The sequence below is a fragment of the Calonectris borealis genome, chromosome 14 (genome assembly GCF_964195595.1).
Source record: "Calonectris borealis chromosome 14, bCalBor7.hap1.2, whole genome shotgun sequence".
NCBI lineage: Eukaryota > Metazoa > Chordata > Aves > Procellariiformes > Procellariidae > Calonectris > Calonectris borealis.
In genome coordinates, this window is record NC_134325.1 from 2,534,556 (window position 1) to 2,559,509 (window position 24,954).

Consider the following 24,954-nt stretch of genomic DNA (forward strand, 5'->3'; position numbering starts at 1 on the left):
TCATCTCCATAGCAGATATTGAGCTGGCAGGAAGTTCTCACTTATGCTGGTTTGGAACTCTGTCCTTCTGCTGGAGAGAAGATTCCCAGAAGGACCCATTGTGTGAGATTAGAGTAGACCTTGATTTAGGGTACCATCATTTGAGGCATTGTCTGGGTGGGGCTGTGCAGAATTCCTTCCCTTTCTCCTTCTGCTTTCCCTCTGTCAGTGCTGACGTTTGCCTATGGTTATAGGTTGTAGATCTAGAAAGGAAGGATTCCCCTGGCAGGCTTTTGGGAACAGTTTCACCCTGCAGACTGCCACTTGTTGTGAACTGTGGTCTTTGGCTGCTGAGATCCAGTAGTACTCTGTGAACCTCTTCATCAGGCTGACATTGCACCAAAGGGAAATGACATGACAATCAGGCAGGAACATATTCCTGTGCATACTTCCTTCCCAGACCACGGCTTCCCCTCTCAGTTCTTACTCCATGAGATAGCGAGGTGTTCTAAGTAATAGGGCAGAGATAGAAAGCCTCCCAGAACCTTACTCCTCCTCATGTCTTACCTATTGGTAGGTATTTTCGGTCTAATGAGAAGCACATTACAGCAACATCCCCAGTGTCTTTGCTAGGAAAGGATGGTCATGACCCTATCTGCGCACTGATTTGGAACTAGTCTGCTTTCTGGGGCCAGAAAGGAAGGACTAGTGATATATACCTTTACTGTGGTAGGAGTATAGCTGCTGACCGCTATAGTTTTGTGGCAGCAGCCTAATGCGTAACTTCTGTTCAGTGCATATTGTGTCCCACTCATGCATCTTGCACCTTTGTTTTCTTTGTCCCTGCTGTTTCTAACAGCTTCACCTTCGTCCCCAACGAGCAGAGTGTCCTCTCCACCCGCATCAACAACCGCTCCCACGCCAACGCCATCGCAGCCTCCCTACAGCACCACCGCCACCACGATGCCCCCCAGCAGCACCACCGGCAGCATCCCGGGCACAACGACGACTGTTCCTGGCACATCAGCACCCACCTCAACTACTGCAAGCACATCCATGCCCACACCAACACACCCCACCACGATGCCCCCCAGCAGCACCACCGGCAGCATCCCGGGCACGACGACGACTGTTCCTGGCACATCAGCACCCACCTCAACTACTGCAACCACATCCATGCCCACGCCAACATACCCCACCACGATGCCCCCCAGCAGCACCACCGGCAGCATCCCGGGCACAACGACGACTGTTCCTGGCACATCAGCACCCACCTCAACTACTGCAACCACATCCATGCCCACACCAACATACTCCACCCCGCGAACACCTTCAGGTACTTGTCTGGTCTGTGCTCTCCTGTGTTGCCTTGCTGTGGGAGAAATGAAGGTCTGTGAGCACCTCAACTTGTGCCTTCTGTATGGGATCAGGAGTGGGAGTAATTGTTGTGCGTCCCCTGAAACGGCATGTGCCCAAAGCTAGCCCTTGGGCTGGCTGTTTCAGAAGCGAGGAGGGTCCAAGTGTCCTGGGTGGAAGGTCTTGTGTTCTCTGACTCAACAGGGCTCTGAGGAGGTTTTTCATCCTGGTGCCTCTGCCCAGCTTAGGCAGATACTGAACTGATGGGAAGTCTTGCTTTTGCTGCTGTTGGACCGCGTTCTTCAGCTGGAGAGAATGTACGGGCGGGACCCATGGTGTGCAATGGGAGTGGGGCTCCCTTTTGTGGCACTGTCATGCCAGGCGCTGCTTGGGCGCAGCTGTGCAGACTTTCTTCCCTTTCTTCTCTTGCGTTGCCTCTGTGGCCATTGCTGCCACTCACTTGCAGTTCTGGCTGCAGAAGCTTTGAAGGTTTTCCCCGGCAGGGTTTGGGGAAAGGTTTCAGACCGCGGGTTGCCCCTTGCTATGGGCCAAAGCTCTGGGCAGCCGGGTTCTCCCAGCATTCCCACGAGCATTGTTCTCCAGCCGCCCGCGTGCTGCTGGGAAGCAAGCTGATGATTTGGCAGCAGTGTGTGTCCTCTGCATGCTTCCTTTGTGGTCATGACCCTTGCCGGTGTTTGGTTTCTCCCTGAGACAGTGAGGTGGTGTGCGTGGCTCAAGAAGGTGAGAGTGTGGCGGGAGTCCCTGCTTAGTCCTGCTCCTCCTCGTGTCTTGCCCTCGTGCGTGTGTTTTTTGCACGCGGGAAGCCCAATACAGCAATGTGCCCCAGCTGCAAAGGGGAGACACACATGGCTCGGCAGTGCCTGTGTCCTAATTTGGCCCTGGTGTGCTTTGTGGGGCCAAGAAGGGGTGGCCTGCCCAGGCAAGTGGGCTTTGTTATGGCCAGGGTTGGCTGACTGGGGTAGCAGCGCCCGAGGGGCACCCTTGTGTGCAGTGGATGCCCAGCGCACCAGCTGCGAGTGCCCTGGCTCGTTGCTGCTGTTCCAGCTGTTTCTAATTGTTCCTCTTGTTGTTGTCCCCCAGGGTGTGAGTGCATCTGGACAGACTGGATTGATGTGAGTTACCCAGACAGTTCTGACAGAAACAGTGGTGACTACGAAACCTTTGAGAATATTCAGCAGACCGACCCCACCTGGGTCTGCGCGAAAGCTGAGAATATTTCATGCAGAGCAGAGCGATTCCCTGATGTTCCCATTGCAGATTTAGGGCAGAAGGTGGAATGCAGTGTTAACACAGGGCTTGTCTGTAACAACAGCGATCAGGTCATAGGAGGTACAATACCAATGCCGGTCTGCCTCAATTACGAGATCAGTGTCTGCTGCATCCCCGACATGCCAGAGTGTATTGCAAGTACCACCACGAGCACCACGACAGCCCCACCTTCGTCCACAACGAGCAGAGTGTCCTCTCCACCCGCATCAACAACCGCTCCCATGCCAACGCCATCGCAGCCTCCCTACAGCACTACTGCCACCACGATGACCCCCAGCAGCACCACCGGCAGCATCCCGGGCACAACGACGACTGTTCCTGGCACGTCAGCACCCACCTCAACTACTGCAAGCACATCCATGCCCACGCCAACACACCCCACCACGATGCCCCCCAGCAGCACCACCGGCAGCATCCCGGGCACAACGACGACTGTTCCTGGCACATCAGCACCCACCTCAACTACTGCAAGCACATCCATGCCCACGCCAACATACCCCACCACGATGCCCCCCAGCAGCACCACCGGCAGCATCCCGGGCACAACGACGACTGTTCCTGGCACATCAGCACCCACCTCAACTACTGCAAGCACATCCATGCCCACACCAACACACCCCACCACGATGCCCCCCAGCAGCACCACCGGCAGCATCCCGGGCACGACGACGACTGTTCCTGGCACATCAGCACCCACCTCAACTACTGCAAGCACATCCATGCCCACGCCAACACACCCCACCACGATGCCCCCCAGCAGCACCACCGGCAGCATCCCGGGCACAACGACGACTGTTCCTGGCACATCAGCACCCACCTCAACTACTGCAAGCACATCCATGCCCACACCAACACACCCCACCACGATGCCCCCCAGCAGCACCACCGGCAGCATCCCGGGCACAACGACGACTGTTCCTGGCACGTCAGCACCCACCTCAACTACTGCAAGCACATCCATGCCCACGCCAACACACCCCACCACGATGCCCCCCAGCAGCACCACCGGCAGCATCCCGGGCACAACGACGACTGTTCCTGGCACATCAGCACCCACCTCAACTACTGCAAGCACATCCATGCCCACACCAACACACCCCACCACGATGCCCCCCAGCAGCACCACCGGCAGCATCCCGGGCACAACGACGACTGTTCCTGGCACATCAACACCCACCTCAACTACTGCAACCACATCCATGCCCACACCAACACACCCCACCACGATGCCCCCCAGCAGCACCACCGGCAGCATCCCGGGCACAACGACGACTGTTCCTGGCACGTCAGCACCCACCTCAACTACTGCAAGCACATCCATGCCCACACCAACACACCCCACCACGATGCCCCCCAGCAGCACCACCGGCAGCATCCCGGGCACAACGACGACTCTTCCTGGCACGTCAGCACCCATCTCAACTACTGCGACCACATCCATGCCCACACCAACACACCCCACCACGATGCCCCCCAGCAGCACCACCGGCAGCATCCCGGGCACAACGACGACTGTTCCTGGCACATCAGCACCCACCTCAACTACTGCGACCACATCCATGCCCACGCCAACACACCCCACCACGATGCCCCCCAGCAGCACCACCGGCAGCATCCCGGGCACAACGACGACTGTTCCTGGCACGTCAGCACCCATCTCAACTACTGCAACCACATCCATGCCCACGCCAACATACCCCACCACGATGCCCCCCAGCAGCACCACCGGCAGCATCCCGGGCACAACGACGACTGTTCCTGGCACATCAGCACCCACCTCAACTACTGCAACCACATCCATGCCCACACCAACATACTCCACCCCGCGAACACCTTCAGGTACTTGTCTGGTCTGTGCTCTCCTGTGTTGCCTTGCTGTGGGAGAAATGAAGGTCTGTGAGCACCTCAACTTGTGCCTTCTGTATGGGATCAGGAGTGGGAGTAATTGTTGTGCGTCCCCTGAAACGGCATGTGCCCAAAGCTAGCCCTTGGGCTGGCTGTTTCAGAAGCGAGGAGGGTCCAAGTGTCCTGGGTGGAAGGTCTTGTGTTCTCTGACTCAACAGGGCTCTGAGGAGGTTTTTCATCCTGGTGCCTCTGCCCAGCTTAGGCAGATACTGAACTGATGGGAAGTCTTGCTTTTGCTGCTGTTGGACCGCGTTCTTCAGCTGGAGAGAATGTACGGGCGGGACCCATGGTGTGCAATGGGAGTGGGGCTCCCTTTTGTGGCACTGTCATGCCAGGCGCTGCTTGGGCGCAGCTGTGCAGACTTTCTTCCCTTTCTTCTCTTGCGTTGCCTCTGTGGCCATTGCTGCCACTCACTTGCAGTTCTGGCTGCAGAAGCTTTGAAGGTTTTCCCCGGCAGGGTTTGGGGAAAGGTTTCAGACCGCGGGTTGCCCCTTGCTATGGGCCAAAGCTCTGGGCAGCCGGGTTCTCCCAGCATTCCCACGAGCATTGTTCTCCAGCCGCCCGCGTGCTGCTGGGAAGCAAGCTGATGATTTGGCAGCAGTGTGTGTCCTCTGCATGCTTCCTTTGTGGTCATGACCCTTGCCGGTGTTTGGTTTCTCCCTGAGACAGTGAGGTGGTGTGCGTGGCTCGAGAAGGTGAGAGTGTGGCGGGAGTCCCTGCTTAGTCCTGCTCCTCCTCGTGTCTTGCCCTCGTGCGTGTGTTTTTTGCACGCGGGAAGCCCAATACAGCAATGTGCCCCAGCTGCAAAGGGGAGACACACATGGCTCGGCAGTGCCTGTGTCCTAATTTGGCCCTGGTGTGCTTTGTGGGGCCAAGAAGGGGTGGCCTGCCCAGGCAAGTGGGCTTTGTTATGGCCAGGGTTGGCTGACTGGGGTAGCAGCGCCCGAGGGGCACCCTTGTGTGCAGTGGATGCCCAGCGCACCAGCTGCGAGTGCCCTGGCTCGTTGCTGCTGTTCCAGCTGTTTCTAATTGTTCCTCTTGTTGTTGTCCCCCAGGGTGTGAGTGCATCTGGACAGACTGGATTGATGTGAGTTACCCAGACAGTTCTGACAGAAACAGTGGTGACTACGAAACCTTTGAGAATATTCAGCAGACCGACCCCACCTGGGTCTGCGCGAAAGCTGAGAATATTTCATGCAGAGCAGAGCGATTCCCTGATGTTCCCATTGCAGATTTAGGGCAGAAGGTGGAATGCAGTGTTAACACAGGGCTTGTCTGTAACAACAGCGATCAGGTCATAGGAGGTATAGTACCAATGCCGGTCTGCCTCAATTACGAGATCAGTGTCTGCTGCATCCCCGACATACCAGAGTGTATTGCAAGTACCACCACGAGCACCACGACAGCCCCACCTTCGTCCACAACGAGCAGAGTGTCCTCTCCACCCGCATCAACAACCGCTCCCATGCCAACGCCATCGCAGCCTCCCTACAGCACTACTGCCACCACGATGCCCCCCAGCAGCACCACCGGCAGCATCCCGGGCACAACGACGACTGTTCCTGGCACATCAGCACCCACCTCAACTACTGCGACCACATCCATGCCCACACCAACATACCCCACCACGATGCCCCCCAGCAGCACCACCGGCAGCATCCCGGGCACAACGACGACTGTTCCTGGCACGTCAGCACCCACCTCAACTACTGCAAGCACATCCATGCCCACACCAACATACCCCACCATGATGCCCCCCAGCAGCACCACCGGCAGCATCCCGGGCACAACGACGACTGTTCCTGGCACGTCAGCACCCACCTCAACTACTGCAAGCACATCCATGCCCACACCAACACACCCCACCACGATGCCCCCCAGCAGCACCACCGGCAGCATCCCGGGCACAACGACGACTGTTCCTGGCACATCAGCACCCACCTCAACTACTGCAAGCACATCCATGCCCACACCAACACACCCCACCACGATGCCCCCCAGCAGCACCACCGGCAGCATCCCGGGCACAACGACGACTGTTCCTGGCACATCAACACCCATCTCAACTACTGCAAGCACCTCCATGCCTACACCAACATACCCCACCACGATGCCCCCCAGCAGCACCACCGGCAGCATCCCGGGCACAACGACGACTGTTCCTGGCACATCAGCACCCACCTCAACTACTGTGACCACATCCATGCCCACACCAACACACCCCACCACGATGCCCCCCAGCAGCACCACCGGCAGCATCCCGGGCACAACGATGACTGTTCCTGGCACATCAGCACCCACCTCAACTACTGCAAGCATGTGGCCAGGACCAATAACAATCATCCAAACCACCTCCACCTCTGTGCCTCCACCTTCAGAACCAATAAGTAATTCTCTGGCTGTATTGTCATTTGTAGTCTTGCTATTGGAGAAATCAAGTTTTATTGGCAGCTTAACCTGTGTCTTAATTTTTGTGCTCGGAGGGAGTGTAGTTGATGTGTATTTCCAAAAAAATCATAGAATCATAGGATAGTTTGGGTTGGAAGGGACCTTTTTGAAGATCTTTTAGTCCAAACCCACTGCTATGGGCAGGGACGTCTTTCACTGCATCAGGTTGCTCAGAGCCCCATTCAACCTGACCTTGAATACTTCCAGTGATTGGGCATCCACAACTTCTCCGGGAAACTTGTTCCAGTATCTCACCACCATTGTCATAAACAATTCCTTCTTTATGTCCAATCTAAACCTACCCTCTTTCAGTTTAAAACCGTTGCCCCTTGTCCTGTAACTGCAGGCCTTGGTAAAAAGTCTTTCTCTGTCTTTCTTATAAGCGCCCCCCTTATATAGTGAAAGGCCGCAATAAGGTCTCCCCAGAGCCTTCTGTTCTCCCAGCTGAACAACCCCAACTCTCTCAGCTTTTCCACATAGGAGAGATGTTCCATCCCTCTGATCATTTTTGTGGCCCTCCTCTGGGCTCAAACAGTTTCATGTCTGTCTTGTTCTGAGGACTCCAGAGCTGGATGTAGTACTTTAGGTGCGGTCTCAGAAGAGTGGAGTAGAGTGGGTCCTGTACTGAGCATTCCGTTTAGGAGGGAGAGTGCACAACATGTTTCTCATTCTTGGTTCCATTCCTCTGATTGTTGGGAACATGAGGAATTTTTTCATCCTGGTGCCTCTGCCCAGCTTAGGCAGATACTGAACTGATGGGAAGTCTTGCTTTTGCTGCTGTTGGACCGCGTTCTTCAGCTGGAGAGAATGTACTGGGCGGGACCCATGGTGTGCCATGGGAGTGGGGCTCCCTTTTGTGGCACTGTCATGCCAGGCGCTGCTTGGGCGCAGCTGTGCAGACTTTCTTCCCTTTCTTCTCTTGCGTTGCCTCTGTGGCCATTGCTGCCACTCACTTGCAGTTCTGGCTGTAGGAAGGAAGGTTTTCCCCAGCAGGGTTTGGGGAAAGGTTTCAGACCGCGGGTTGCCCCTTGCTATGGGCCAAAGCGCTGGATTCTCCCAGTGTTCCCATGAACGTTGTTCTCCAGCTTACCCTGCACTGCTCAGAAGCAAGCTGATGTTTCGGCAGCAGTGTGAGACCCCCTGACGTCCCAGTGAATCTGCCTCTGTGACAGTACACCATCTGTTCCTGTATTTCCTTCTGAACATGAAGGAGTTTGCCTGACCTCACCCAAATGTGAATTAATTTTAGTTGAAGGACTGTCCTTATGGACTGTGTGGGCAGAAGCAGTGTATCTTACTTCCTCCTATCCTCTGGCACTGCACCCTTATTATGTACGCAGTGCTTCTCTATCTACCGTGTGTCTCTTACATCATGCTGTAAAAGCACAAACAGATGGTTCTAAGTCTGGCCTCTGAGTGTCATGAACGATTTATGAAATGCTAATCAAAAACTATTTTAAAGGAGCCTGCATTAGGACCCATAATGCAAACTGGCTTGGTCATGTGAGAAGGAAAAAGCAGAAAAGTGAATTTGGTGTTCCTAGCATGCCAAAATAGCTTGAGTAGTCTTAAAGGCCTGGGAGTTAGGTATGGAACACAGATTGCTCCAGCAACTGCTCAGTTTCAGTAGAATCAAATGACTCTGAGCATAATCAACGCTGGTATGAACATGCCATATGAAGTAGCCCAGGGAACAGTGGTGTATCCATAGAATATAGCATGACAGCAATACAGAATTAACCAGAGTTCACTGACCCACTCAATGAATTCCCCCAGATTTAGGACTGCTGAACTCTTCTCTGCAGTATAAAGTTTTAACAGCTGTTCCATCTGACATTGATCATTGATAAAGCGTTTACATAATGTCTCCCATGCAAAATATAGGAAATTTTAAAAAAAAAATTCCTCTGTTATGCAAAAGCCATTACTAAAAGAGTTTCTGCTTTATTCCTGTGTAAATACCTTATGCTTAGGATTGTTGAATTTCATTTGCTTATTAGAAAATGAAATGAAGTTAATAACAAATGCAATTTGCCTACTTAAAATAACATACTGTGTTTTCTCCCTGTCTTAAAGAGGGTACAACACCTGAATCAGAAACACCACCAAAGACGAGTACTACACTTACTTCTTCAGCTACCCCACTGCCAACAACTAGAACGACAGAAATAGAAAGTACAGTGTCTGCCATAGGCACCACTATTCAACAGTCAACGCCATGGGTATCAACAAGCCCAGTGCCAGTCACCACCTCTGGAGTCACTGAAACAGGATCGACCACCAAAACCACCACTTCGGGCCCCACTCCCTCAGGAACCCCTCCCCACCGTACCACGATAGTAACGAAAACAACCAGCCATGAGACCAGTACCACGAGCACTGGGAGCCCTCCAACAGGATCACCTACCACCACCACCAGCACCACAACCTCAGGACCATCCTCCCCAGAGCCTACAGCCAGCACTAGTGTACCACCACTGTCGCTATCAACAAGCCCAGTGCCAGTCACCACCTCTGGAGTCACTGAAACAGGATCGACCACCAAAACCACCACTTCGGGCCCCACTCCCTCGGAAACCCCACCCCACAGCACCACGATAGTAACGAAAACTGGTAGCCCAATGACAACCACTGCAATTCACACTACTCTGACAAGATCAACTGCCATCACCTCCACCACAACCTCAGGACCATCCTCCCTAGGGTCTACCGCTAGCACTGCTGTATCTTCGCCATCAGTACCAACCAGCTCCGTGTCATTCACCACCTCTGGTACAACTCTAACAGAATCTTTTACCACCACTTCAGGAACAACCTCTAGTAATTTTACCACTATCACTGCAACCACCACCACCACCGAAATTGTTTCCTCTGGCTCAGCTAGTACTTCTGGGCCAACTGCCACATCAAGTGCAGTCACCTTTGCAGGAAGTTCTACGTACAGTACAGTTACTCCACTCAGTGCTTCAAGTTCAACTACAAGTCCACCACCAACCACTCCTGGAAAAAATTGTTCTATTTTCCCTAATGAATCTTATGCGGTGAGTAGATTTCATGAGTTGTTTTAGCATTCTGCTTTGGATGGAGACTAGGCACATAATTTCCATGTTAGTAACCTACAGAGTAGGTATTAATCTGGATTAATCAATCCATTCTATTTCTTTCTGTTTTCTGTGGTATCAGCATGACTTCCAATGATATTTGGTTTGACTGCTTATATACTGCTATTAGTTCTTCAAGGATAGTTTAAAAAAAGTTTTCTTCAAGGATTTAGATCACAGCTCAATGTTTTTCTTTACTGTAGGATAGTTTTGATGAAGAGGTAACCAAGGACTACATGGTGCTAAACTATCTCTTCTGTTTCTGCTTTTGAATAAGTCCAGAGTGGGGAAAAGTTGTTTGTGTATTTACAGCGCAGTCCAACAAGAAACCACAGGGCTGAACTAGTCTGAGTTTGGAATGAGTCATACTTTGTCATAGTCTAGTTTCAGGAGAGGACTGTGAAACAGATCACCACATTCAAATGCTTGTGAAATTTGACTCCGAGTTCTGAGTTTTTTGGAACCCTCCACCTCCGACACAGACAAGCTGATGTCTTGTACATTTCTAAAGCCTCCTCGCAGCTTAGATGCCTACCAACTTGCTCAGTAAATCTGCAGGGATAAAAATTACACATGGCTGCAAAACTGGTGGAAGATAGAAAAAATGCATACAATCACAATGCACGCACGTAATCACCTTAGGTGTTACTCCCCAAATAACTGGTATTCACTGTAGCTTTAGGTATTAATCTGTTCTAGGCATTCATTGATCACTGATATTTATCAGTGTCTTTCACTGTTGATTAGAGAGGGACTCTAGGTGATGAGACTAGATCAGACATCTAACTTTTAGATAGCTGAAACTAAAAAAGGCAATTCCCATGTCAGGTTACTGTCTTGACTTTTACATGTAATGCTTTTCACTTAGTAGCTCTCAGTAGTGCTAGCTCATCTTGCAGGCTTTGATGGTGCTGACTGCTGCACTTCCTTCCCATTTTCAGAGTTCTGGTGGGGGAAAAATTGTTGATAAACATAGAGCGTTTTAGAACTCTGCAAAAGATATTCAGGCATAACTGTTGTCAGTCTGACTGACATAAGGTTTCTCTCTCTTCCCCCTCCCCCTCTCTTTCCAAACACAGCCAGGTGAGTCATGGTGGCTCTGTAACTGCACTAAGGCAGTATGTATAGAAGACAACATAGTCCAGGTGGTTCCCATAATCTGTAACCCACCTCCTAAACCTACATGTGCCAATGGGCTTTCTCCTGTGCAAGTCATTGATGAGGATGGATGCTGTTGGCACTGGGAGTGTGACTGTAAGTATATATTTTGTTGAATATTTTATCTCCTGTGGGAACAATACTAGTGTCAAGAGCAATAATATTTATCAGGGGACAAGTATCGCACAAGACTGTGACCCTCAGACTTCTAGTGTTGGTCTGTTTGGAGTGTTTCATTGATTCTTTTTAGCTAATCGGGGGCTTTTACTTCATATGTCATCATTTCTACATAACCCTTTTGTTAGTACAATAAATTGGTCTCCCAAGGCAAGATTTAAATGTCCAGATGCAGACATCTATAGGGTAGAAGCTTACAGAGTTACTTGTTCAGACTATCGGTAAAGGTATATCTTGGGTGCAGTTAATCCTATTCTCAGTTGTCTATCAGAAATGTCAGATGAACTGTGCCCTGAAAGTGCCTGTTTTTCTCTGTTATTGATGAGATAATGAGCTCATGCATTGACATATACGCTTTAAAAATTTAAATGCTTAAAGTTAGATGAGATGAATCCCACACCTACAAATTTTATTTGTAGTCTGGTCTGATTCTGTATGTTGCCATAAGAAGCTAACCTAGCTGTATGTTTTTGTAGGCTACTGCACTGGCTGGGGAGACCCGCATTACATGACTTTTGATGGAGTGTACTACAGCTATCAAGGGAATTGCACATACGTCCTTGTGGAAGAGATTCATAAGAAAGTTGACAACTTCGGTGTCTACATTGATAACTACCACTGTGATACCCGGGATGTAGTCTCTTGTCCTCGAACGCTCATTGTGAGACACGAAACTCAGGAAGTGCGCATGGCAACAGTCAAGCCAAATACTCTACAAGTAGAGGTATTGGAGAATGTTACCTTTGATTTTTTGATTAAAATATTAATATAGCATCAATCTGATAATTATATTCACAATGTTAGGAAAAAAAATTTAAAAAGAATGTGTGTTTTAGATTTAATACAGTTTGGATTATAAAATAGGAGTTCTTTGAAGGACTGCTTTTTTGACTCCGAATACGGTAGAAAATTTATACAACTTCTTCCCTTTCTTATCTCAAATACTTGCAGTGCCTTCCCTCTCCTAAATACACAATCGTGGACAAATTGCTGAGTTAAGGATATAAAATGAACTCATTTATAATTAATGTAAGAAAGGAAAATAATAAATGTTTAATGGGAAAATACAACGTAAACTAGACATAACAATAAAGTACTGGACTTAAGCATTTTTAAAAAGTACTATTACTAGCTTTGATTGGTGTCACCTTTTTAATTTTTCAGAATAGGGGCTCTTATGTGTTTGTTTCATTGATAAACATGATGCCCCAGCTTTGGGGCTTCAAAATTGAGAAGTGGGGTTTTTTAGGCTTTTGTGGGGTTTGTTTGGTTTATTTTTGTACATTACTGTGTGGGAATATTACAAGTTAGGTTGCAGCATATTGTTGAAAATTTGCAACATTTAGACCTCTTTTTTTTTCTCCAAAGCAAGGAAATCTACCATTGCTGAGTAAAAGTAGTAGTGTTAGTTCCGTAGGTATATCATGGCTACTGTATTTAAATAAATAATAGAGATTTGGGCTTATTTCTTTCATTTAATTTTCCTACAAGCATGTTCCTATTATGCCAAGAAAGTTAAAACTGTGTGCATTAGGAATTTAGGAGAATTTTATATTGCACTTTCATGGGTGTCCTCAATGCCATAGTCACTCTAATAAATCTGTTGAGTGTTAGAATTTAGCTGGTTTAAACTCTGAATTTTAGCCTAGTTTATCAGTGGCTGATAGGCCTTTTGGCTCAGAGAAAAAGGGTTCGACTTTCCAGTAACATAAAAGGAAACACAGGGACACTTGTTGCAAACTAAAAGCATGTTATTTGCCTTTATATCCTATCTCCAATGCAAAGTAATGAACAGTCAATAGTTTTCTAAAGTCAAACTAAATATATGTCTCTCTTCTGTTTTCTTTTATTTATTAGGTAACAGTGAACAAACAGGCAGTGGCTTTGCCTTATAAAAAATTTGGCTTGAGCATCTATGAGTCAGGCATAAATCGTGTAGTGGAAATTCCTGAACTAAAAATGAATGTGACCTACAATGGCTTGTCCTTTTCTATCAGAATGCCCTACAGCCTGTTTGGCAACAACACTCATGGACAGTGTGGTAAGGCTTACTCTTGTAATTTTTGTACTCTCAGAAAACCACAAACAGGTAAATGACAGCCCTGCCACAAAGATGAATGGAATTTGATAACAAATCCATGAATGAATTCTTTCTCCCCTTACCAATTTTAGGTATTTGCAATAACAACACAGCAGATGACTGCATGTTGCCAAATGGAAACATTGCAGAAAACTGTGAAACCATGGCAGATCATTGGCAAGTTGTTGATCCCTCCAAACCACAGTGCTCTCCAGGCCTCATACCTTCAAAAGCACCTAGCATAACCCCAACGCGGCCTTGCAAAGAATCTTCCATCTGCGAGCTTCTTTTGGGAAGGTAGATGTTCCTCTGGGGTTTATAAACCTTTGATCTTCAAATTAAGTGGCAATTTTAGGATTCATTTCTCAATGAAAAGTGTTTCTAACTATTGCTCTTGTAGCTTTGCGGGTTGCTTCCATTCCTTTTACTGTTTCTAGAGGTCATTCTTTGCTGATAGTTTGCTTCCAACCCTCTAGCTGCTACATTAACCTTTCTTGATGTTCTCACGTTCTTCTACACTCTCTGCCCTCCACCGTCCTATACTCTTGCCTTTTCTCACACTCGGCAGAAAACAGAGTACCTAATAATGATAAATGTTTCTGTTTCTAGTGTGTTCGAGCCATGCCATGGCTTTGTCCAGCCTGAGAGGTACTACGCAGCCTGTGTTTTTGATAGTTGTGTACTTCCCAACTTAGACCTGGAATGCTCAAGTCTGCAGATCTATGCTGCCACCTGTGCTGATCAAAGTGTATGCATTGACTGGAGAAGTCATACCAATGGTGTTTGCTGTAAGTATTTGGTCATTCATCTTGAACTATTAGGGAAGCTTATATGGAATCCTTTTGGCAATAATGTCCTAACGGTAAGTCATATTGCTTTCCGAGCAATGAAGGCAAATAATTCACACCAGTTGCTTTCTTTAAGTAATTTATAGATAACATTTTTAACAATGGAAATGATAAATGAGCCTGCAAAAATATACATTAACTGTGCCAGAAACATCTGTATCAGTAGATACTTTTTTGTACATAGGCAGTTTTGTGTTTTGCAGGCATCAGCAGATCACTCCGTATTTAGTGACATATGCATTCATTTTCAGCTGAGAGGGTGCAAAAGAGACTGAAATGATGAAAAAAATTGTAATCAAGATGTAGACTCTTGGCTTTATCTCCTTAATGTAAAGTGTGGTGCTATATCTCTATGGCTAAATTGCATAAAATAATTCCATTCAGAGGCGTGAGTCTGACATCTGGTTTTTTTTCTTCTTTGGTTCTCAAGGTTGTCAAAGATACACAGGAAAATGAGTAGTCAGTGCTTAATTTCTTGGCATAAGGTCATGGGCCTTTTATATGATACTGTTATTGAGCTCTTCCTCCTTTTTATTCTCCCATTCCAGCTTATAAATGCCCTTCAGATAAAGAATACAGAGCATGTGGTCCTATTAAAGAGATAACCTGCAAATCAAGGTAAATAATTCCTTCACTGTTAGTTATAGCTCATACAACTGTTCAGTCATATCTAATGCATAGATGGATGAGATAAATCAACCTCCTGTCGTGTCTTAAACTGACTGTCAAATTTGGTACCACTGTTCTCTTGATGCTAAATCTGGGTGCCTCTACTGTTTATGTTGTTTGGCTATACCAAACATGAGCACTGATAATCTCTAAATCGCAAATATGTAAATCATTTGCTACTGTATCTTCAGTGAAAGGTTATTTGGCATAATCTCCTTCTGCGTGCCTATGACAGTAGTGGTGCTCCTCTGAATATTTTCTCTCATACAGTCAACAAGATGAAACCTCAACTAAACAAGTGGAAGGCTGTTTCTGTCCTAATGGAACAATGCTGTATGACTCTGGTGTGGATGTCTGCGTGAAAACCTGTGGTGAGTTTTACTGTTTCACTTGGATGCATGTTTGTTTCCTCTTTGTTGTTTCGTCTCATGTATGCAACATCAATCTGACTGTACGCAGTACTTATACAACATATAGTAGAGATGTCTACTGTTCTATGAGTGGTAATGGAAATTTATTTTGATATTTTCACAGGCTGTGTTGGAGTGGATAAGATACCAAGAGAGGTATGCTGCCATATGCTTTTGTATTTCAAGTAGAGGCTGCGGGTGGGGAGAGGAGAGTGGTCTCCACTGGTGCAGTCTTGTTTTGTGGTCTCCCAACTTTTCACTCCTGTTTTTACTTCTGTTCTTTTCAATTGGTGACCATGCAATCACTCACTTTATTTTCTTTAATGACAGTTTGGAGAAAAGTTTACAGTGGACTGTAAGGACTGTATTTGTCTGGAAGGTGAAAACGGCATTGTATGTGAGCCTCATGAATGTGCCAAACAAAGTAACACCAGCTGTGATGGAGAAGGCTTCTATGAGGTCAATGAAGTAAATTCTGAAGACTCCTGCTGCCCCATTGTCACCTGCAGTGAGTTTATACTTTTGTTTCTAGTCTTTCTATACCTTTTAGGAATAGAAAGGAAAAGAAAACTGAACTACTTTAGCACCAGAGACCTGTAGCAGGGAGTCACAAAATGGTATCTTCCCTCATGATTTTTAAAATCAGCTTGCCCAGTGTTAGGGAAAATACATTTTAATGTTTCAATGACTCAGCATAGTTGAATTTACAACCGTGGGACTCAACATAACTGAATCTATAGTTCTTGAGTTCAGGACCACATTTTATTCAAGTAAAATGCAGATAGCTTATGGAATTCTATGTGGGTTTTCATCGTGCAGCAGTTGCTTACAACTGTGGACAGAGTAACAGTTGTCCACTACTTCTCTGCAAATAATTGTGACACTTTTAACACTTGGTAATTACACAGTAGAAAAAGTTTCATAAACTAGTGTAGTCCCCCAATCCAGTGCCTGGTTTCACTAGGAAAAATGTGTCCTCTTCCTGCCATTTGTTTCTTTGGAAAGGATCTGGATTGTTTTCTAGCACTGGAAAGTCTATCCTAAGTGCTTTGATAGATGCCTATTTCCAGTAGCCATGATTTAGTGTACTCCCTGGCTTATTCCTTTTTTTTTCAGAATGCAATACAAGCTTGTGCACAGCTAAAGCCCCCAAGTGTACACTGGGATTTGAAGTTCATTCTCATATTCCCAGTGGTCAGTGCTGTCCTGTGTACCAGTGTGGTAAGTCCCTTGGAAATATATTACAAAGATTAACATTATGTATTACATAATTTAGCATCACACTTAGCAAGACTGTATAAAATAGCCTATTGAAAGAGGTAATAAACACAGATTCTACAAATTTGTTACTATTAACATTGGTTACTACTGCTATGGTTATGATGAAGTACTACAAAGTCAGATATAGCTCAGGTGGCTCAAGTTCAATTTTCCTGGTTCTAAGTACATGTAAGAACAGCTACAGAATTAACTGGGACTGTGGTCTCAGCTCAATCTAGCAAAATGGCCCTGTAAGCATCCCCAAAAGAAGATAGCTTTACAGAGTCTGTTTTGTTCTTGATAATTGAAACAACAACTACTTGTACCTGTTAATTGGACATTCTTGGCTGTGAACTGGACTGCGTATATTGGGCCAAATCTTCCTCCCTTTTTGCACATGCAGTATTTGCTCTTATACTTTATATATGTCATATCTTCTACCAGAAATGGGGAATAACCAATGTATTTAACCATATGCATTGTAATTCACTGTGGAAGAAATGAGTTTGACTACAGTGGGATGAAGACCTTTTTTTTTTTTCCCCCTATGTAACTACCTAATTCCTTGCTTGTTAACAGTTCCCAAGAGGGTTTGTGTACATCAGAATGCTGAGTTCTTGGTAAGTTCCTGTTTCAACAGTCTTCTGAAAATGCTTAAAAGACCAGTTAGTATACTTGATCAGAAGTGCTATGAGGAGGTTTATCTAGTATAATCAATATTTTAGGAATTTTCAAATTCCTGTCAGGAGTTCATCAATTTCAGAGTCTAATTCTTTTCTGAAAAGGTTGCTGTGTATGAAAGACACTGAAGAGTTGTTTGTATGTCAGTATCAGAGAGAGATTTGGGTTTAGAGTTAAGTGTGCATGCATGTTAAAAAGTCAGTCCACATTTACTGTCAGCACGTTATTGCAGTTTTAAGACTCTGCTTTCAAAAATGAAAAGATTTCTAAATAAGTATTATTCTAAACAGTCTTAGATTCCTAATAAATTCTGTTGGATCTAGTAATTGTTTTATTGCAGATATTTGTATGACACCTGTCCTTTTAATATCTGAGTTTATCATTGCTATATAGGACTTCAATAAAGACACATGTTAAATTAAATTCAATATTTAAAATGTCGTCTTCATAAATGGCTAGCCAAACAACTATCCAATAATGTTTATAATTGTTTCCTTTTCCATTGCTTCGTTTACAGATTTTTTGGAAATTAAGAAATGTCTGTCACACATGTCATATCTCATTAATATATGAATCTTTTTTTCTCAAAATTTATAGCCTAATTCCTCAGTCTTTGTTGATAAGTGTCAGAATTGTTTCTGCACTAACGAAGTTAACGTCAGCTCTCAACTGAATATCATCTCATGTGAACATATTCCATGCAACGTGTATTGTAAACCAGTAAGTGACAAACTTAAAACAAACAAAAAAACCCCCATGTATGTGAAAAGCAGTTTGATCAATGAGTGGTATAAGCAAAGGACAGGGAGCAGAAATCTAGAGTCCAACTCCAACATGGATACCCACTGTCCTTGAGCAATCCATTGCGCGAAGCTTGACTATGTAACTTACAGTATTCAGTTCACATCGGGAGGATTAGCTGGGAAATTTCTGTAGAGCACTTAATGGAGTGATATGTAATTATTTGGCATATTTAGTATAGTGCTTTAATTTATTCCATCTATAGCCTGCTTTTGTTACTTGTCTTCTGTTGGGTTGGAACACAGAAAGGCACAAATCTAGAGTGCACTTCAAAGCATAATCAATTAATGGGTTAGTATGTTTTCATTTATTTCTCAAAAATGCGTCTATCATAGTACTTTCATTTTTAATTAATTTTAATATCTAGGGATATGAACTTCAACCAGTGAAAGGTGAATGTTGTGGAAGATGTGTGCAGACTAAGTGTGTTATACGTACAGCAAAAAATTCTGTCCTCATCTTGAGTGTAAGTATGTTCTACATCTTAAGTCTCTACCAAATTTGTAAAGTTCCCCCTTTCAGAGAGGGAACATCTCCTTCTCAGAGATAAGGCTTAGTGTAAGTTTGCACCTTGAAAGGTCAGAGGCTCACCTAAAGCAAAGCCTATGTATGATTTTTTGGCCTGAAGAAAGGACTCATGAAATCAAATTTTCTGGAAGACTCTTCCTGGAATGACAAATCCAATACCATTGGAAGGGTTTTTCTTGCGATGTCTGGAAGCTTGGGCTTTTCTATATTATTTGATTTCTGTGTACTGAAAAACACTAGTAAAGCCTGCATATGAAACAATTTTATTGCCCCTGTAGGGTGAAAGTTTAGGATTGTTCTTAATTACCATATAACAGTTAAGTTTTCCCTAGGCAAAATCCATTGGCACGGATGATTTTGTTAACTCTAATGTACTCTACATATTTTAGAGGGATTTTTCTTTTCCAAGGAAAATCCCATGTAAAACTAAAGATTCTCTCCATGTATGCAATACTGCAATACATGTAATAATCTGTATCCAAAATGACTCTTAACCTAAAAATAATTGAATGGGAAACAAGAGGAAAATCATTGTCAGAGGACAGGAAATTTGTCTGAGCTCCCTTCAGCTTTCCTTATTACATTTTGTATTTCGCTTGCAGCCTGGAGAGTTTAAAAATGATCCTTACAACAACTGCACCATTTACAGCTGTGTAAATATCCACAACCAGTTTATCTCTTCCACTTCTGAGATTACCTGCCCAGCATTCAATGAGGACAGCTGCAAACCTGTAAGTAAATATAGAAAACTTACCCTCTACTCAATGCATAGATTACTTCAGTTTAGTTCAGCCACCTAACTAGCAACAAGAGTCAAATTAAGCTCTGGTGACCTTTCACCAAAGTTTTTCAGTCCCAAGGGCAAGAATTTCTGCTGCATCCATGCACAGACCTATAAAGTGTATAAAATAAGATATCTGGGTGAGAGTTCGAGGCTTATATCTGAGCTGTCTCTCAGTAGCCAAAACACTGGTCAGTACTGAGATACAAAGTCCTCTGACTGCTTTGTGTGGGATCCTGTCTGAACAAGAACCATGTTTTCTTGAATGTTACAGAAACACAAGCTGTTCAGTCAGTAGGCTGCCAGTAAACCATGCATACTCCCCATTCAAATACAGAAGTCTCTGAGAAAACATTTTTTGGAATTGTTTCTGAGGAAAAATTGCATGATATTAACTTCCTTCGAAGCATTATCCTTATTTCCACAATCTTTTGTAGATTGGTAGATTTCAAGTCTGGAAGAGACCATTATCTTTGTTTATTCAGATCAATGCTACAGTTTTTGCTGGTTATTTCCAGCCATTGAGGAATTGCTCTCCTCAGTTATTGGCCTAAAAGCCTCTTTAATACAAGGAAAGAAATAATATTATTTTTCCTGTTTCTTTGTTCTTTTAGGGAACTATTACATTCTTACCTAACGGTTGTTGCAAAACCTGTAAGTATGACAGTGTACCTGAATCAACAATACAGAGAATGAATTTTCTTCTTAAATCAACCCATTTTCCAGCTATAGAGGCTGATATGCTTGTATTTAAATATATACTTTTATATTTATATTTGTTATTCCAAGCATTTACTGTCCGATCTCTCTGGGAAAGTTTAAACTGAAGCAGAAAGACCACTTAAGACGATTCCTTGAGTGCACTAGTGAAGGCCAGAGAGCGCTGAACAGCAAGGAACTTCTGGAGCTATTTCACTGGAAGTATTTTCTGACCTTTCTCTATAGGTGCACCTCTGGATAGTCAAACACCGTGCATTGTCCGTCAAAGAAAAGACTTTATCACCTATAAGGGCTGCCGTTCTGTGGACAGAGTTGTCATGACTGAATGTGAAGGAACATGTGGAACCTTCTCGCTGTAAGTAAACTGATCGGACAATGAGATTTGAATTCTGCTGGCACTGAGTTTGTTTATATAAAAGGAACAATAAATAGGTAGACTACAGAATGATAGAAGACCTGAAATGATCAGGTCCCCAAATCATGGGCACAAAATAATGAAATCTGTGACTGAACAGTTGATTCGTCTTAATACAAAGCAGAAAAGTGCATTAAATTGCCTTTGGATTCAGACAGCTATAATACGGTCTATTCATCCGTTAAGAGCTGGCTTGTGTGTCAGACCACCTTGGCTAGAAATCATCACACAAGAACACGGATTATTTCCTGTAATGGGAATGAGCCCAGAGAGCAGCCAGACCTGATGCTCATAAGCTGAAAAGCTACTTCTCAATAATTAACATCTAGAATGAAATACACATACATCTTTTAAAGGAAGATTCAAACATGCGCAACTTTTATACAGTAAAAAAATTAAAACCCAAATGCTTTAGGGGTGGCGTTAGTAGAGTAGTTTCACTGTATGTTTTTCCCTGACATGAGAGAATCTACAAGAAAGTGGCTATAAGAAAGTGGCTAGTAGGACACCTGGTACTGAGCTATTAAAACACTGGAAAAACACAATTCTAACTCCCCAAAGAAACTGTTCATTTGCTGCTTATCACTGAATATGCCACAGGGCACCTTACATGGGAGAAAACTGATCTTTAATCTCAGATTGAACCCCAGTTAGCCAGTGGGTTTATTAACATTTTGAAATACCTTATCACCTTGAAGTCTTGCTGTGGTTGCCTCTGCACACAAATACAAGAAAAAGGTGGCTCTTGACACAGTTTATAGCCTGATATTGACAGATTCTGCAGGTTAGGAACGGTGCTTGGGAAGCTGATGAACACAAGGCTGTAAAAAATGCTTTGCTGTGAGATAGGAAGAGAAAGAGCTGCTGCTTCCCCTTCCTATTAACACTGCCTGGTTTGGGATACGCACTTTGATTCACTTGATGCAATTGTAGCCCTTGTAGGCAATTGATTGATGTGATGCCATTGCCATTGGCATTGTAGCCACTTGTCTATGCAGTTTTCTTATTCAGGTCAGGGCTTTGTCTGCCCTCAATTGTTCATCTGGTTCATTGTTCATTCAATATCCACCAGCGCTGGGATGATGAGTGCAATCTAAGGAAGCTGAGCTCTTAGAACTCGCTGGGTTTTTTTACTAGGACTTTGATACTAATTGTTTTACCAGAAAAAATCTCAGCAAATGCAATGAATTTTAAAAGCATATTATAATCACTGCTCTGTCAGATGAGCTTAGCACTTTCCTTAGCCACAACTGTGGCTCTTCTCCATATTATTCCAAACTTTTCACGGAGTTCTGTACCTAATTTCTGTACCTAATTTCACCCTCTCCTCTGTATGTTGGCTTCTGGCACAGAGTAATGTTGCCATTTTCCATGTTAACAGATACTCTGCTGAGGCCAATTCTATGGAGCACAGCTGTGCCTGCTGCAGGGAATCAAGGTCTACTGTGAAGGAAGTGGAACTGAAATGCCCCACTGGACATTCAATCTTACACAGGTATATATCCGTGGAAAGCTGCAGCTGTCAAGATACTGAATGCAGCAGCTCACAATCCAGTGAGCTGCAGATCACAGAAGAAAACGACCAGGCGAGCACTCTGAACCGAATCAAGAGGGCCATCAGCTTAACATCAAAATGAAGGGGAAAAAAAACTAACAGCATTCAACTAAAAGGACTATGCACTATTCTCATCTTCCTTGACTACTTTTGAACTTTGCTTTTCCCAGTTACTGCATCCTGTTTGTTCTCTGATTGTTTTTAACAGTGCTCTATTTATTTGTGCACAAAATAAGAACACAAATTTGTATTCTTCCAAGTGCACAGCCTTTTGGATCCTTTTATAATCAGCTTATTTTCACTGAATGATTAAAAGCACATTTCAAAAAACATGGGTTTTGTACTTACTCATGTTCTGTCTTGGTGAGCCTGAGTTTTAAGACAAGCAAAGTTCTTGTTGAAATTATAGGAAGTCAACTTACGTATTTCCTAAATTTTTGGGGTATCTATTTCTGGCTCCATAAAAACTGAAATATCAGAAGGTACTGTCTGGAGGACCCAATGTGAAAGGTGGGGCAGAAGTTGATGCTGTCTGCCAGAACAAAGCCAAAGATGAATAATGCATCATGAAGTGATTCAGATGACTCAGAGAAACTTCTAGTTCAGCATACCAGTTCTCATTTTAGCAGGGCTGTGTATGTTAGAATTGTCTCAGTTCATCACAATTGTGTATTTTCACTAAGAAAATAGTGCCTCGGCTATGAGAATACGAAGTTCATTCACAGCGCTTGAGGGAGGTATAGTTAGTACTATGAGAAGAGGTCTCCAAATTCCTGTCTCTGAGCCAGTAATCCTAGGCTTCCTCCACAGAAAATGGAGAGAAATAGCCACAGAAAATGGAGAGAAATAGCCACAGAAAATGGAGAGAAATAGCCACAGAAACTGGAGAGAAATAGCCATTTTTGACATTCATTTGTCTCACAACAAAGGACATATCCGAAGGAGGTTAACTGAATTGCATTCTAAAGTGCCTGTTTATCTGATCTTACTGTAAGGGGAGCTGAAGGAGATTAGCTGAGAGATGGACATGTCTCTTGAATCCTCTGGGGTACAATGAGGGTAATCCACACCTTCTGTTGTGGTATTATTTTGTCTCTGTTAATGAACACTAATTTTGCTTTACTCTTCTGAGAACTTCAAGTAATTGCTTGAGCCACAGCCAACCTGAATACAAGCATCTTTGTTACCTAAAGAATTGGTGGCACCATTTTGTGCTACTACTAGCCCTGCCAAATGTGTTGTAGCTTAGAATGCAGGCACTGGTAGGAATGCACAGAAAATGAAACTCCAGAAGTTTTGCATCTTTAGAATATTATGATTAGAGCGCTAAATTCTGTGTAGGGGGAGAGGTAGCTGATCTAAGAAGAAGGAAGTTTCTTCAGTTTACAAAGCAAGCTCCAGAACCAATGAAGTCTGGTTTCTGCTTTAGTATGGGTTTCTAACGATTTCTAGCACTAGGTTCACTGTGAGATGTGACTGAGACTTTTCTCCTGGGGCATTTACAAGGTTACTCTCCTCTGTGGATTCTTTGTTGTCTAACAATTTCTGTGCTGACACTAGAGCCATGCTTTTCCTCGAATTGTTTGCAAAAACAACTTTTCTCAAAATTTGTTGACATTTAGCTGTGTTTGAGGTCTTCATTTTTGCAGTTAAGTTTGGCTGAAGTCAGGAAATAGCTTCTGGAGACAAACAGATACAAGGTGTGATCAAATCTGCCTTGTTTCCTGTGAAAAAAAAGATAAAATATTCCAAGTCAGTAGTGACATTTTGCTGCACCCTATATGTACACTGAAGACTAAAATCTCCCTTGCTTCATTTTTTTCATTTGTTCTGTAGTTTCACGGGCTCTTTCTGTCCATTCTAGTGTTGGGCAAACTACTTCTAAATAAGAAAGTTAAAAGGTCCTGTATAAAAGTCAGTAAGGATGCAGATTTTGGCTTCGCCACTGCAGGGCAGTCTATGGCTAAGAATGTAAAATTACTTCGGATGCAAAAAAGCAAACTGCCTCCAAATGGGAGTTTGTACTTCATCAAGTAGAGAGTTTTATCTCTGAGAAGAATGAATGCTGGTATTTCCCCACAGACACTTGTATGCTCTTAGTAAACACTGAAAAAAATTATTCCGACAGGAATTTACATGCATGCACAGGATGGTGTCCCCTACAGTGCTCTGGATTATTATAGCAGACCCTTCAGTTCTGGTGCTGGGTCAGTGCTGCCCATAAGCAGGCTCCCAAGCGGGTGCTGTCAGAGAATTCTTACTTAGAAGTGCTTGGCTGTTCCAGGTCAAACTGTACATGTCAAACCTCCACCCCTTTCTGCACTCTTGCAGTTCAGTTCGCACCTGTATTTCCATTGGAACTGGATGAGAAAATTGAACAGATTAAACTTATTCCAGCAGAGAAATCCACAGATAGTCTTTTGGAGAGAAAGGAAGGAAAGAAGTTTTAGCTGTGTATCCCTAGAAAGAGAGTAGTACTGGCAGTGAGCAGCACTTTTGCTCCTTCCCACAACCCTCTTGGAAGTAAATGGAGACCTGTCCTACCTGATCCCATGGAGCATTTTGTTTCTTAAGCAAGAGCTGTTGGGTCTGCAGGTCACAAGCAGAGATTCATCTGGAAAACCCAGGGGACAAACTGAAGAAATCTCTCACAAGGCAATGTCAGCCCTTTAGGGGCTCACAGGATATGGTGGAACCTTCTCATCCCATTGTCTCCTAGGCAGGACCTACTGCAAGGGGCACTGACAGCTTCATAAAAAGCACAGGTGCTGGAAGGGAATGGGCTTGACTCC

General features: G+C 44.7%; 1 protein-coding gene across 1 annotated transcript in view; it reads left to right on the plus strand.

The window, feature by feature from the left end:
* The window catches only part of MUC2 (mucin 2, oligomeric mucus/gel-forming), a 53,685-nt gene extending 31,441 nt beyond the window's left edge, over window positions 1-22,244 (plus strand). The window contains exons 31-53 of the mRNA XM_075163824.1: window positions 839-1,315; window positions 2,437-4,464; window positions 5,586-6,917; window positions 9,055-9,471; window positions 9,718-10,019; window positions 11,159-11,333; window positions 11,891-12,138; window positions 13,272-13,455; window positions 13,587-13,791; window positions 14,104-14,282; window positions 14,773-14,775; window positions 14,891-14,960; window positions 15,282-15,382; window positions 15,546-15,577; window positions 15,752-15,929; window positions 16,538-16,642; window positions 17,261-17,301; window positions 17,960-18,082; window positions 18,531-18,629; window positions 19,294-19,422; window positions 20,087-20,126; window positions 20,418-20,547; window positions 21,989-22,244. Of these exons, the coding sequence (XP_075019925.1) occupies window positions 839-1,315; window positions 2,437-4,464; window positions 5,586-6,917; window positions 9,055-9,471; window positions 9,718-10,019; window positions 11,159-11,333; window positions 11,891-12,138; window positions 13,272-13,455; window positions 13,587-13,791; window positions 14,104-14,282; window positions 14,773-14,775; window positions 14,891-14,960; window positions 15,282-15,382; window positions 15,546-15,577; window positions 15,752-15,929; window positions 16,538-16,642; window positions 17,261-17,301; window positions 17,960-18,082; window positions 18,531-18,629; window positions 19,294-19,422; window positions 20,087-20,126; window positions 20,418-20,547; window positions 21,989-22,244 (6,854 nt within the window). The remainder of the gene's footprint in view (window positions 1-838; window positions 1,316-2,436; window positions 4,465-5,585; window positions 6,918-9,054; window positions 9,472-9,717; window positions 10,020-11,158; window positions 11,334-11,890; window positions 12,139-13,271; window positions 13,456-13,586; window positions 13,792-14,103; window positions 14,283-14,772; window positions 14,776-14,890; window positions 14,961-15,281; window positions 15,383-15,545; window positions 15,578-15,751; window positions 15,930-16,537; window positions 16,643-17,260; window positions 17,302-17,959; window positions 18,083-18,530; window positions 18,630-19,293; window positions 19,423-20,086; window positions 20,127-20,417; window positions 20,548-21,988) is intronic.
* The last annotated feature ends 2,710 nt before the right edge of the window (window positions 22,245-24,954 follow it).